This window comes from Polyodon spathula, chromosome 13 (assembly GCF_017654505.1).
Source record: "Polyodon spathula isolate WHYD16114869_AA chromosome 13, ASM1765450v1, whole genome shotgun sequence".
In the NCBI taxonomy this organism is placed as follows: Eukaryota; Metazoa; Chordata; class Actinopteri; order Acipenseriformes; family Polyodontidae; genus Polyodon; species Polyodon spathula.
This window is the reverse complement of record NC_054546.1, coordinates 23705030-23720711: the sequence shown is the minus strand read 5'-3', so window position 1 is coordinate 23720711 and position 15682 is coordinate 23705030. Positions and strand designations below refer to the sequence as shown.

At 36.9% G+C, this 15682-nt stretch overlaps 1 protein-coding gene across 5 annotated transcripts in view; it reads left to right on the top strand.

The window, feature by feature from the left end:
- The window catches only part of gbf1 (golgi brefeldin A resistant guanine nucleotide exchange factor 1), a 219916-nt gene that overhangs the window by 89385 nt on the left and 114849 nt on the right, over positions 1–15682 (top strand). For all 5 annotated transcript variants that reach the window (XM_041269438.1, XM_041269440.1, XM_041269439.1 and 2 more), the window contains 2 exons: positions 11030–11161; positions 14883–15001. In XM_041269438.1, coding sequence (XP_041125372.1) covers positions 11030–11161; positions 14883–15001 — 251 coding nt within the window. The remainder of the gene's footprint in view (positions 1–11029; positions 11162–14882; positions 15002–15682) is intronic.

Below are 15682 nucleotides of genomic sequence, written 5' to 3'. Positions count from 1 at the left end.
ATTTACTCTGTGCAGTACAGTAGCAAAGTACACAAGAACAAGGGAGAACATTGCAGAGCCCTACAGTTTGTGTGTAGTTTTTATTGTACTGTGCATTCACTTTTAAATGTAACACTGGTCTTTTTCTATCTCTGTTTATAACTGTTTTTTTATGCACTTAAAATATTGAGTTATTACAAAATACAACAACTGCCGTGATTTCAACGAAAAACGCCACATAGACGCATTTTTGTAAGGAGTGTTTTTGATAATCTCTTCCCTTGAAGATCTGAATGCTGTAGCGTCAACACTTTTATAAAAATATTAATTAATCTGAATAAGGACATTTTGCACAAGTGATATTGCCATACAAACACTTGCTTGAGTCGTTACATCAGCTTCCTTACTGAATGGCACAAGGAGCATCACTGACTGCTGAGGCATGTTTTTACGGAGGCCAGCTAGTTTCTCCTTGTCTGATCCAGGAGGATATTTAGATGAAACTTTTTGTTGCGATTTGTTTCATAATGGCAGTTGAGGTTGCTCACCTTGTGCAGGGTACAGTGTGTAAGTAATTTGTTACAGATGAGGCGGAGGTTTACCACTGTTTTCAGTGAAAGCAAACTCTTCCTCTCATTCTGGCTTAAAGCCAAAACTGAATACTTTTGTTTTATTTTTTTTAATGCCATTGTTTTCACGAAATGAATGAACACTTAATGAAAAATTAGGAAATGTACTTTTAGCTATACATTCGGCTTTCAGGCAGTGATTTGAAATATGCATGTGCCAATGCTCAGTGTTGAAGGTGAAGTGACATGAATGAATACAGAGAACAAAAATAATAAACTCATTGGGGGACATGTATCAAATGTTTGCAACAGCATTAAGGCCATAGTGCCGAGTTTATGGTGGCCTTAAAATTGCCTGCTATGTATTGTGACACTTTTGGCAAGGTAAGGTTGGTTAGCATGGCCAAAATGCGCTCTGCCGCTCATTTTAAGGTATGTCAAGCCTTAATTATATGCACGGCAAATTGTAGGTGGCACTCATTTTTAATTGAAGTTTCTGATATTAAAATTAGATTTATGAAGCGGCAGAACAGCAGCGCTGGCCCTAAAAGGGTCCACAAGTAAGACCGATTTGAAAAGTCAGAAAACAGCTGATAGGAAAGAGCATTATTGCAGCAGTCACGAAACTGCCATTTTAAAAAATAAAAAATAAACAAAAAAAACATTTTCTGTTTACATTATATAAGTTTTTTTAAAACAACCTTGAATGACAAATTCAGCAACATTTTTGAGTTTTGTAAACCTTTAAAACTTATGCGGACACATCGGTTAAAGTTACGGTATAATTTATAACCTATTTTGCTGCCTAATAATTAAACATGGGAGAAACGTTAACTGCAAACCTGAAATGACAAAACCGAAGCTTTTGTATTTTTAATACTCAATGCACATTTTAGTAGTATGTAGAAATGTCATTGTACAGTATGAGGGATTCACCAGTCATGAAGCCGGTATTTGTTTGACCCTGTTGCCATAATAGCCAAATGCATGGCATTGAGCTGGATCATGTGCACCTACTGTAGCGCTGCTCCTACTTGATAAAAGAATGAAAGGAGGTGGAGAGTACAGTAATGTAAGGTAACGGTACAGTAATGGAAAATAAAATGCAGATTTTCCATGGTAGGCAGTCAAATACACGATTGTGTACACGAAATTGTGAATATCATGAATGTTCAGGAGCATTTCTTACAACGGAGATTACAGGCTCCAGGCCTTTCTGAACAACCCAGGAACAGAGGGAGGAGGAGAGTACTGAGAAGAAGTGAGAGGATTTAGGGTCTGCACGACCCTTTCTGATCTCCCTGAGGATTAATTTATAGCTCAATACCAGCTATTTCATTATGTACAATTGTTTGTATTTGTTGTACAACAAACTTGGTTCATTATATCCTTTTCATTATGTATATTTGATTTTACCCATCATATAATAATATGATATGAAGTCAAGACAGTTAGTCAGCACGGGTCATTGCCTCTCCAAATGACCTACCTGTTGTTAAATTGAGGTAGCCCATGGAGGGAAGGTGCTATTTTTCAGATTAGTCTGTTGTTAATCTGTGCTACTGGTAGCCCTTTTTGAGAGTTTCAGAACACCGCCGGAGCGGAATTTTCGCATTTAAGTGTACCAGCTTACACCATTTATTTTTGTGCCAGTTAACACATTCAGGATGGGTAAAATTTGTGCCGCGACAGAGCACTACTTTACACCCGCCAATTTAGCGCTGTGTTGGTTAGTCTTAATACATGTCCCCCATTGTGTTTAATTACATTTTTTTCTCTCTCATTACATTTTTATTTATTATTCTTCTGTTCATTTAAGCCATAGTGTGTCTCACCTAGCATCTCGCTGGGAGCCGCACTTCAACTGCCCTGGAGCCACGGTTTGGCCGCCTCTGTAATAGACCCTTTCTGGTCCAAGATGTTATGGTTGTGTCGTCTGCAAACTTGTTAAGTTTGCAGATGACACAAAAATAGGAGGAGTGGCAAACACTGTTGCAGCAGCAAAGGTCATTCAAAATGATCTAGACAAGATTCAGAACTGGGCAGACACATGGCAAATTACATTTAATGGAGAAAAGTGTAAGGTACTGCACGCAGGAAATAAATGTACATTATAAATATCATATGGGAGATACTGAAATTGGAGAAGGAATCTATGAAAAAGACCTAGGAGTTTTTGTTGACTCAGAAATGTCTTCATCTAGACAATGTGGGGAAGCTATAAAAAAGGCTAACAAGATGCTCGGATACATTGTGAAAAGTGCTGAATTTAAATCAAGGGAAGTAATGTTAAAACTGTAAAATGCACTAGTAAGACCTCATCTTGAATATTGTGTGCAGTTCTGGTCACCTCGCTATAAAAAAGATATTGCTGCTCTAGAAAGAGTGCAAAGAAGAGTGACCATAATTATTCCGGGCTTAAAAGGCATGTCATATGCAGACCGGCTAAAAGAATTGAATCTGTTCAGTCTTGAACAAAGAAGACTACGCGGCGACCTAATTCAAGCATTCAAAATTCTAAAAGGTATTGACAATGTCTACCCAAGGGACTTTTTCAACCTGAAAAAAGAAACAAGGACCAGGGGTCACAAATGGAGATTAGACAAAGGGACATTCAGAACAGAAAATAGGAGGCACTTTTTTACACAGAGAATTGTGAGGGTCTGGAATTCACTCCCCAGTAATGTTGTTGAAGCTGACACCCTGGGATCCTTCAAGAAGCTGCTTGATGAGATTCTGGAATCAGTAAGCTACTAACAACCAAACGAGCAAGATGGGCCGAATGGCCTCCTCTTATTTGTAAACTTTCTTATGTTCTTATGTTCTCGGAGATCCTGGTAATGCACATAACTGAGATCTGCAGTCTCAGTGCACTTACTTGTGAGCAGAGTTCTGCAATCTCGGAACAGGTACTCCAACACAGTCCTTCACTGTTACAACTAGCTGCCTGGAGATTGATCAGTAACTACTGAGGAAACTAGGGGAGTTAACAAACATCCTACTTGCTTAAAAAATAAATAAATAAATTAAAAGAAAAAAAAAAACTCAGTTTTCAGGCCTACAGAAGCAAATGGAGAGAATTTGTCCTCCTGGTGCAATTCAAAATCTGCACCACATGGCTACCTAAATCTAATTTCTTATATCAAAGACATCAAGGTTCACATTGCTGCAATCTCCAACATGGTACCTGGCATGGAAGGTCGTTCCCACCCTGTGGTGTTTAAATTCATTAGGGGGTTAACCACCTAAGGCCCCCAAGGAAGCACATGGCCCATCAATGGAGCCTTACCCTTCCTCCAAACATCCAATTTAAAATTGGATCACATTCTGCACCAAGTTCTGTTGCAGCCTCAAAAAGAAACTTCCAGGATCCATCAAAACCCAATCCATAAAGCCGAGCCAGTCGTGGCGTGGCACTGCCGGGCATTTTCACGGTGCGGTACCTCTAGTCTGCACCCAGACACACAGGAACGGTATGCACTGTGCTTTACAGTAGTTGTCAGTACCACACCGTAGGCTATGTACTCGAATATAATTTACATATATGGCTAAAAGTTTTGCATCACCTAGTATAATATTAGGATGCAGATGTAATTAAAAAAAAAAAAAAAAAAAAAAAAAAAAAACTTACCATAATTTCAATATTTTATTTAACATTGTGCAGTCTAGAAACTACAAAATGGTATCTCAAAAATATACCTGAAACTACAATAGTAGTACAGTATTTCATGTTAGATTTCGAAATGCCACATTTTTTGTGGAAAACTACAAGCAATATGTAAGGTTCAGTATGTCAAAATAAGATTAATAATTCTATAGGACATGATGCAAAACTTTTGACCATAGCTGTAATGCCCCCCATATAATCTACTAAATAAAAGCACTGGTTTGTTTTTCAATGTTATTTTTCTGTCACCTACACTACCGGTCAAAAGTTTTAGAAAAACCCCAATTTTTCCAGTTTCTATTGAAATTTAAGCAGTTCAAGTCCAGTGAATAACCTGAAATGGTACAAAGGTAAGCGGTAAACTGCCAGGGGTTTTAAAAAAAAAAAAAAAAGGTTTAGGTTACCAAAAACTGAAAAATAATGTACATTTCAGAGTTATACAAAAAGGCCTTTTTCAGGGAAAAAGTAATGGGTTAACAACTTACAGCTGTTCCTCAGCAATGGAAGTAAATTAAGCCTTGAAAGTTGATGCTAACAATTCCTACAGGTGTCCCAACTTTTGTTGATTACTTACAAACCCTCTGTCTGTATGGAACAGACTGTGCTACTACACCCTCTTAAGCATTACTTGGACAGTATTGTACTGCAGGAAGTAGTATATTGCTATCATAATGGCGAGAAAAGGGCAATTAACAAAGGAAAACAGACAGACCATTATAACCCTTAAAAGTGTAGGTCTTTCCTTTAGAGAAATTGCAAAGAAAGCCAAGGTGTCAGTGAGTACAGTTTCCTACGCCATCAAAAGGCACTTGGAAACTGGTGGAAACTCTGACAGGAAGAGGTCTGGCAAACCCAAAGCCACAACAGAATCAGAAGACAAGTTTGCGTGATAGGCGGCTCACAGGACAACAGCTTAACACTGGTCGAAGTAAGCAAGTCTCAGTTTATTCTGTGAAGAGAAGACTTCGAGCTGCAGGTTTGACAGGTCGAGTGGGAGTAAGAAAGCCATTGCTAAGATGGCAAAATAAGAAAGAGGCTTGCCTGGGTCATGAAGCACCACCAGTGGACTACTGAAGACTGGAAGAAGGTCAAAATTTGAAATCTTCGGTTCATCAGGCAGGGTTTTTGTACGCCGTCGAGTAGGCGAATGGATGGTTGCTCGGTGTGTGACACCAACTGTCAAACATGGAGGAGGAAGCGTGATGGTCTGGGGCTCTTTTGTTGGATCCAGAGTCAGCGACTTGCACAGAGTGAGTGGCACTTTGAACCAAAATGGCTACCACAGCATTTTGCAGCACCATGCAGTACCTTCTGGTATACGCCTAGTTGGTCAGGGGTTCATCCTACAGCAAGATAATGACCCAAAACATACCTCCAGGCTATGTCAGAATAACCTTAGACGAAAAGAACAAGACGGTAGGCTTCAAATCATGGAATGGCCAGCACAGTCTCCAGATTTAAACCCCATCAAGCTGGTTTGGGATGAACTGGACAGAAGGGTGAAAGCATGGCAACCTACAAGTGCAACACATTTGTGGGAAGTTCTCCAACTGTGTTGGGAAGAACTTTCCGAACAATATTTGATTTCCATTGTAGCAAGAATGCCACGAGTGTGTTTGGCTGTTATATCTGCAAAAGGTGGCTACTTTGAGTCAAAAATTTAGATTAAATTTTGTTAAACAAAACGATTGATTTCTTTTTTATCTCCAATTGTTTGTTTGTTCTATGCTTTAATTTCAGAGTACATTGAGACATTAAACTGCGTAAATTTCAATAAAAACTGGAAAAATGGAGGTGTTCTAAAACTTTTGACTGGTAGTGTGTATCTAGGTGTATGAAATGAGCAATCTGAGCTTAGCAAAGAAACATACAATTCGATTTGCGTGGTATAGCTCAGCGTCACCGCTGGACTAGAGGTGTCGTCCCACAGTGATCTGTCCAACACCATATGAAAGCAATAGCAGTGATACAAACAGCAAAATACCTTGCATACCACTCCACATCTGTCTGCCCCGGCCTTTAGGGGAATGGCTACTACATGGGCAAAACTAAAATCCGCCCCAAAACAGGACATCTGCAACACTGCTACATTTATTAAGCATTATGACTTGAATGTGTCTTGCTCTCAGCCTACTTGTCTACATTCTTTGGTATCATTCCCTTTGTGTGTGGTGTTCATCATACGTGGTAAAATTGTGAAGGGTACCTGTATATGGTTTCTTCGTAGGATGATGAACTCTACACACCTATATCCCAACCTCTTTGGCTTTATGAGGATACTGACTTTGGCACCTAAAGGAATGATATTATGACTATCTGCGAGTAAGAGATCAGTTTGTTCTCCTACTATGGCAGTTCATTTGTATGTGGAGTTCATCATACTACAAAGAAACCATATTGCAGGTAATCTTTGTATTATTGTTGATTGAGCATTTTAGAACACTGTACATGTGGAAAGGTATATTTTATATAGCACTGAGCAAGTTGCATATTTTATCATAGTATACAGTGCATATTAATTAGAAATGTCTACAGTATAAATATATTAAATATACTCTTGATCATTTGGTTGGGAGCAATTTATTGAGTACAGACAAAAATGACCATTTGCTTTCAGAGCAGGTGGTTGAAAACCAAAAGAATCTAAAAAAAAACAGCTTTCAATTACCTCACATTTTGGTGTAAAAATACTCTGATCTTAGCTTGGTGGCATTTTGAAAAGCTGTATATATTTGGTTACTTAGCATCTTACTACTGTATTGGGAGAGCTTAAAGTGTGATTTTAAACACTTCGAATTGTGCTTCACATGTATGTCAAATACAGAGAGCTACAGTGTGTGACTTATACAACATTAGCTGTGTAGTACTACACACAGTCTTAACTGCTTGTGTTATAGTAACAGACAATAACTGCTTTCATTTGAGAGTTTCATAATTTTGTATTTTTTTTTTTTTTAACAATAAACAAAACAAATGTTTGAAGTTTAAGAAGAGTTGCACTTGCAGTACAGATCACATAGTCTGTATATTGATCCATTCAGAGTGTTTTTAATGTACTTTATTTTGTGGTATCAGTCTCAATGTACAAATAAGATGCTCTTTTTACTGCCAGGAGGCTCAGAACCTGTATGTGTGCACTCAGCCTTGCCATTGAGGCCTTCTGTACTGTTCTTGGTGTAAAATCCTTAGAGCCTCAATTAGAAGCCTTGGATATAGGAAGACACCATTATCAAACAGCAAATAAGGGCTGAGCGCATATTGCTCCCTTTTTAAAATTTCATTTTAACACATTGCTTTAACTGCTTTAACAATTTGAAAGGTGAAAGTCCCTTTTATATACAGTGTGTTTAATAGGAGAATTGACCTGACTCCCTCCGTTGTTTACTTCCCCCTTCTAACTACTATCCCTTTACAGTCTTGGCTCCAGCACTCTGACTTACAGTGTTAGTTTTTTTACTACAGATCATGAAAATGAGATCCAGCTCAGTTTTTTTTTGTTTTTTTTTGTTTTGTTCTTCCAGCACATTTAAATGAAATGTTTGACCTGGTGAAACCTTGACAGGGATAAAGACATGTATTATAGATTTGAAATTCAGAAATGTTATAAAGTCATTTTCATCAGTGGTTAGAAATGCTTATATAATTTAGTGGTAGGTAGTCCTTATAAAAGTTTCCTGAGTAAAAGCATAGCAGTAAAGAGAAGTGAAAGCATAGGTACAGTACAGTAAGCATTGCAAAGCCTAGAGAGGTATAGGAAAACATATTTAAAAAATAAACGTGGAAAACTATGGTAAATAGAGAGAAAAGCCATGAGAAAAACATGTAAAAACTGCAAAATCACTCTGCAGTTTTACTGGTGTAAACCTTTATAAAATAGACTTTACAAATGTGCAAAATTTAAATCAATGAACAAAGCAATTTGTTAGTAAATGTAATTTTATAATGTGCCCACATCTGAACCAAAAACAATGTGAAGGATATTTCAAGTCAATCACTAATACTAGCTGGGTCATGTGTGCACTGCTTTAATTGAAGAGGGCCAGCGGGGCTTGGAAGTTATGGTTTGGTTTTCTTTGATAAGTAGCTGTTTAGGGGATTAATCTCAGTGAAATGCTGCTGCAAGCATTCCTGACAAAGAAACTTTCAGAATGGGCTTGTGACACTAGTAAATCCACTGTTTTACCTGGTTTCTATTTTTTCTTGGCTTTTGCTTTTTTAAATTTTTTTTATTTTATTTATTTATTTATTTATTATATTTATTTATTTATTATATAGAAGACAAGTGTTATAAAAGGGTCAATGAATGGCCTAAGATAATTGTTACCATTCTTATTCAAATTATATATTTTCTTAAACTTGCAAATACATGCAGCAGTCTTTTTGTGTATATCAAATTTATCATGCACACAAGGGAAATTCATTTAAACACACCAATATTGATCTACAGTACAGTAGGCCTAGTTTGTGGACTGGCTGGACAAAGTGATTATTATACCTGCTGTATGACCCCTGGGATGCTGTCGGTGTGTTTCTACCCTACCCCTTGTCTATATACTAATTTTTTATACCTCACAGTACTGTGAATGCTATGTATTTGCGTTACCTATCCAGAGAATTAAATCTAGTGGTTAGTTTAATAGTGATTCATTGCTATTTTTGCATCTCAGTAATTAATATGTACTGTACAGTAAAAGGTTTCAGATGCTGAGTAAGAGAGCCTCTTTAGTATCAGGCTGACAATTATAAGAGTGCAGTTTGCTAAAGGATAAAGCCTTAGAATGTAATTGTTATCTGTGTACTTTTATCAGCTTGTGAAAGCCAGGTTTTTGAATTCAGGGAAGTGATATTTGTCAATGCTGACATCCTATGTACTACTTACAGGACACTCGCTCTACCGTTACAGCCTGCTGTTTAGTATAGTTGCCAATTTAAATTTTTTGTCCAAACAGTATACAAATTTGACCCCAAGGTATGTTTTATATATTGGTTATATTGGTTGAGTTTATGGCTGGATTTTGAAAAGACTTTAATTTACACTGTCTACAGAAATTGTGTGGTGACATTCGTTTTAACTTGTCCTTATAATTAACACAGGACTACATGCATATATATGCAGGTGGTTGATAATGCAGATAATGGAAGACAGGTCATTCATTTGACCATTTTGAAATACATGGCTTCAGAACCATACCCACACTGGTTTGAGGTGTTTGGGTTGTTTTCTGTCTGATTTCCACCACTCAGCATACCCACACAGATCTGAGGTGCTCGGGGTGGGGCATTTTCTGTCTGATTTCCGCCACTCAGATTGCTTGTTTACTAAATGTTCTAGAATTCATGAATACTATAGATAATCGTCCTCTCCTTAATGGTATGGAAATTATTTTAGTGAGCAAGCAGTCTCACAAGAGCTATGGTACCACCTCCTATTGCCTGGGAATGACACCAACTAAGGGTGGTATGTTTCTTGGTTGTGTAACTACAATCAGAACCTTATTCGTTAAAATTCATTGCTGCATAGATAATTTTCTCTCTTTTAAAAAAATAAAATAAATAAAAATAAACCGGTCCCACACTCTGTTCAGATCATCAATAAGCAAACATGCTGTACAAGTAATGCAGTCACCAAAATTTTTTAAATAGTATTTTAAATAGTGGACCATGTGTGCCTAAGGAGTGAAGTGAGACAGAGATGTGATGCTTTGCAGATGCATTTCGCTCAAATCCGACGTAGAAACATTGGTTATTGTAACCCCAAATTCTTTCCCCTGACCCTTTTTGAGTTTAAAAAACACACAGCAGCTGAGGAAGTTGAAGAAGCCATTTCATTAAAGGTCAATCCTGCATCCTACATAAAGGTCTTCTCAAAATTGAGTTGCAATTTGATCTCTCTGACTGCCAAGGTGAACGAAATCAGTTTTTTGGTTTGTGGTACTCAAATTACTAGCCGAACAACCATGGTGTTTAAGAAAGGTTACAATCACTGCTACAGTAGCTAACTCACTGGCTGGTCTGCCTGGGTGCAGTGTCTGTTTTACACCATGCTTTAGGAGTAAGAGTGCGTTACAAATCTCTGCTAACAGCAGCATTTGCATATCACTTGTGTTAAGTTGGTGTCTCTCTAACCATTAGTTTAAAATATTAGGTTTTACTCTTGGAATTTTATTTTATTTCATCAAGCAATCTTTGTTTTTATATAGCGCTTTTCCTAGTGGACCATCAAAGCACTTTACAAGATGCAGTAGCAACAAGAACATCCATAATACTTTAAATACAGAGAAATGCATAATACATACAGAAAAAAAAGAAAAAAAAAACTTATTAGTGGAAAGTGCATAATACATGATATTAACAATAATGATAGTAGCACTGTCATTATTGCCTATAAAGGTCAGAAAATAAAAACAGGTGGTGCAATAATGTATTTCAAAACAATGTCATTTTTTTTGCAGAGCTATGTAGTCAGATTTTTCCGTGACCACTGTGTAAAAGAAACCAGTAGCCCTGCATATTTCAGGAAGCTTGGCAGCTATTTATTTCAGTCCCAGACTACAGCAAAGTAAAATGGTATTTGAGCTATGCAGCTTAAACAATTTCCTGTAAGCTTTGAAAGTCTACATGCATTTTTCCCACTGATATTTTATTCATCGTTTTGAAATACTTTATACTTTGCATATACTGTATGCATTGCTTTATTGATGTGTCCCTGTACATTTGCATATTAGACTGGTCTGATGTACCTGTGCTGAGTTGTTTGAAGGATCTGTAGGTTTTGACAAGGCTGGTGTGTGTGTGTGTGTTTGTTTTATTACAGAGCTTCCTGAAATGGAGCCCAACGTGTTCCTACGGCCCTTTCTGGAGGTCATCCGAAGTGAAGACACTACAGGACCCATCACCGGCCTTGCTCTGACATCGGTCAACAAGTTCCTCTCACACGGACTCATAGGTACAAAGCCAATGTGATAAGGAAACAGAGATGGCAAGAGGCAAACTAAGATGCACTTGAGAAGGGGTAGTACTCTAAGCCTTACAGTATTTCAGTAGCACAACATTATTCTCACAAGTTCTGTAGGGCTGTCACTCAATTAAAATTTTTGATGAACATTAGATGATTAATCCGTGCACACTTTTAATAAAGGTAATGATCTTATAGTGGCCGACCTGCATAGTAATATTTGAAATGGCAATAATCAAAAAAAAAAAAAAAAAAAAAAAAAGCCAATGGGAATTTGGTCTTTTTGAAATCATTTTTAGTCGTTTTATTTTAGTAAAGGTAGCAAATGTTTCCTTTCTGTCCTATTCCTCTATAAAATAGATTTAGGAACCTGATATTAACTCAATCACACAAGCCCAATGGGAGCAGCACAGTTATGCATACTGTTTAACCACTCTCGGGTAACCTCTGAACAGCAAAATTATTAGCAATGCATAAACACGGAAACAAAAAACAGTCTGAGGTTTGTAACTAAATCAGCAGTTTATTATGTTGGTCAGGATAAATGTGCCAGGCTGGATTTACCACAACTGGTTACAATTCACACAAGTAACTTTGCAGACACTTGGCAATCATTAAATCAACGTAGGTAAACATTCCTGTTCCAAATACGTGTATACGTCCATAGCACACTATCAGCAATCCTTGTACAAAACAAGACAACAGTGATCATTTTTACACAACTTTAAAACCACAGCGTCCTACCAATGTTTTAGATCAGCACTTCACTAAATAGCAGCATACATTTCTCTCTCTACCCAGAATGCACAATTAAATTGTAAAAAAAAAAAAAAAAAATAAAAAAATTATGATCAAATCTTTAGTTGAGTAATCGGTCCGATCGGAACAGCACTTGTAACAGAGGGTTAAGAGAGTACCATTAATAATTACATATTTTAAATTATTACCCAACATCTCAAAAATAGTTTGGAAGCATTTACATATACTTAATAATTCAGAAAAAGCACTGATCATACCTTTTTAGAAGGGATGCAAATTTGGCTGATATTTTAGTCCACAGTAACATAAAAGGGATCATAGATACATTAAGGGACATTGCAACCTGCAAATATATTACTAAAGATAAAAGTGAAATCGCAATGTTTGGCTATCATGGTATCAGAAAGCCTATAAATACAATGTTTGTTTTCAAATACACTTTCCCTTGACAAAGGCATGTTAACCATACCAAAACTTTGGGAAGTTGGTTCTTTTGAGTTGTTTAGCTCTGCGGTTGTATCAAGTCTTCAAGTAAAAGAAAACAAACATGTTGTCAAATACTGCCACCTGCAGCCTGAGTCTAGTTAATAACTAATTGGAACATGTTTTACCACAATGTTCAAGGGAACACAAGACCTGTTATCAATCCAAAATGCTGTTTAAATAATAATAAAACATTAAATATATCTAGTGACAGAGACGTAGTGGTGACCCCACACATGTTTGCACTTTTATTGGAAAAATGTATGTTTAAAATGATCCAGTAGCATAATCTAGGGATATTTTGCAGGTGTCAGTCTGTCTCTCTGTTTGTCCATTTTTGCATGTATCTAGAGACTAGCTTACACGATTGATGAAACTTGGTAAAGACATTCTTTAGCACATGTTATCAAGAAGATTGAATGTAGGAATATAATACATGTACTCATACTGTACTGTGGATGTATCATGGCGGTCTACTTGTTCATGACACTGATGGCTCTGATTTTGTATCTACAGCTGTGGCAATGGAGGATATGTATGTACTGACATATTTACAATCACAGTCAGGTAGTTTAGAGAGCACACGTGATTCCTGTTTGTGAAACTGGGGGAGTGAAGGAAGGGTTATTTTTCCTAATTCGACACACACAAATATGGATTAGCCACAAAGGTCAAATGTCTCTGCATGCCTGAATTTAGGAAAGAAACCTTCTAAATGCATGCTTTCTGTTTTCCTTTCCTGTTAAGTTTGCTTTGATACTGGTATCGTACAATAAAGCTATTGGGGGGGGGGGGGGGCTTTTTTTGTCAGCAATTATACCATTGTACCCCTTATTTAAATAATCTAATTTGACTTTTAAAACATAACCTGCGTTAGTTATGTTTTTTGTTATTATTAGGAATCCTCTCTAAAGCCTGGGACAGACAGACAGGCACAGTGCGGCACGGTACAGCACCGCTGGGCATTTTTACAGTGCAATACCGCTAGTCTGCACCCAGACATACAGGAGTGCTACGCAGTACAGTAGTTGTCAGTACCACACTGTAGGCAAATGTACTCAAATATAATTTACATATATAGCTAAAAGTTTAGCATCACCTAGTAGAATATTAGGCTGTAGACATAATAATAAAAAATACTATGAACATAATTTGATATTTTAATTAAAAAAAAAAACAAAAAAAACTACAATAGTAGTATAGTATTTCATATTAGATTTTAAAATGTCACGTTTTTCAATTTTTGGAAAATTACAAAGTGATAAGTAATTTCAATATGTCCATGTAACATTATTAATTGTGTAGGGCGTGATGCAACAGTTTTGGCCATATCTGTAATGCCGCCCATATAATCTATTAAATAAAAAGTGTTGTTTTTCAGTGTTGTTGTTCTGTCCGTATATGCAGTTGTATGAAGTGAGCGATCTGAGCTTTGCAAAGAAACATAGGTAATATTACAATTGGTTAGCAGCCAATACCGTTGGTTCCACTTAATTGAGCAGTATTAATGTCAGTACTGCATTCCTTGTGTAAAGAGTACTGTTGGCACTTTTAGACAGTTGTTTCTTTAATTGCTTTCAATCTATTTTTGCAGAGTTCAAGTTTACTAAATTGGATGTATGAAAGGTGGAAAGCTGTGTATTAGCATGCATGCTGGCAATAGGAAGAATTACTCCTAGCCTTTGGACTGCCTCACAAATACACCACTGGTGCTGCTGTGCCAGTTTTACATTTCTTTTAAAACCTTTGGTGAACTGTTTACATTGTTCACTGAATGAAAGAGAAAACGCTGATGAAATATACAGTAGTAGAAATTATACCACTATAACTCAACATCTTGAGGAAATTGTCAAAATAGGTCAATTAGATCATTCAGTTGATGACTTTAATTGGCCACACATGCAATTAATTTAAAATAGTAAGAGAAAGGGAACACAGCCATAACTGGTAAAATGTATTGGACGTTTTAGAAGTTGTTTAAGATGCCTAATTAAAGCACAAAGTGGTCTAACGTTTTCACAATGTTGCCTATTGTTTAACTATATCACTATATTACTGACCGAAAAATGAAATTTGCACACTGCTGTAGTAGGGATGGGAATTTTGAATAGTTTCGTAATCGTATAGTACTGTACTGCAATTAGAAGTGTACTACAGCAGACAGCATAAAGTGTAAGCCGCTAAAGTTTAAGTTCACTTTTCGGTTGAGCCAGCCGGGTTCACGAAGTGTATAAACAACGTCCAAGACGAGATTTATTTGTAAAACATTGTTATTATGACATTTTTTGCACACTGATACATACCTCACCATTGGCACATTAGGAGAGATGATATTAAAATGACAGGACCAATGCTTGGTTAAACAACTGTGCAATATGTTGCAATTGAATCTTGCCTAATGGCTTTGTGTTGGGATGGTAGAGATTGTCACTAAGCGGGATATATGTTCATGTATGTGTTTATTTTTCAGACTCCAGTCATGATGGCGCAGCAGAGGGGATTGAGAGCATGGCTGATGCTGTCACACATGCTCGTTTTGTGGGGACAGACCCAGCCAGTGATGAGGTTGTCCTCATGAAAATCTTGCAGGTAATGCCAACTGATTGGTCAAGGGGAAAAGTACAGGATACAGCCAGAGAAAATAATTAGCAAAGTACTGATAAGATCAGCCGCTGCGGTGCAATCAGACCTCTTGGGCGTGTATTTTGTTTCATGTAAATGTATCTGGCCGAGTGGTGTGTTTTTACTCTGGGATTAAAGCAGCCTTCTCTGCAGAGCTTTTATTTAAAACATGATTAGTTTCTCCTAAATGTAGTGCTTTAAGTACATGCTGCATAATTAAAACCATTAAGTCTGAGTGCCCAGTTTAACCACCTGCCTGCGCGCTTTATTATTATAAATAACTGTGCTAGAGATTCAACATAAGAGTAAGGATAGTATAACTTCTCTGTAATGTTGGAATTCAATTAAATAAAACTGAGTTATCAATAATAGAAGATTTAAATTAGGATCTTCAGAATCGGGCCAGGTTTAAAGAACTTTGTGAATCATTAGATTTAACTCAACCGATTAACAGTGCTACAAGATTACATTTTAAATCACTGTGACAGGTTGGCTAGATTGGTGATGTACCCAGATCAGAAAGTTGACGCAGACAGCTACTTGCAGGTTGAAATCGCTAGTTCGCGTTTTTATTTAAATAATAAAAATAAATTAAAGGGATATACAAAAAGCACAGCTCACTGAGCCAAAGTAAAAAGGTTAAAGAAA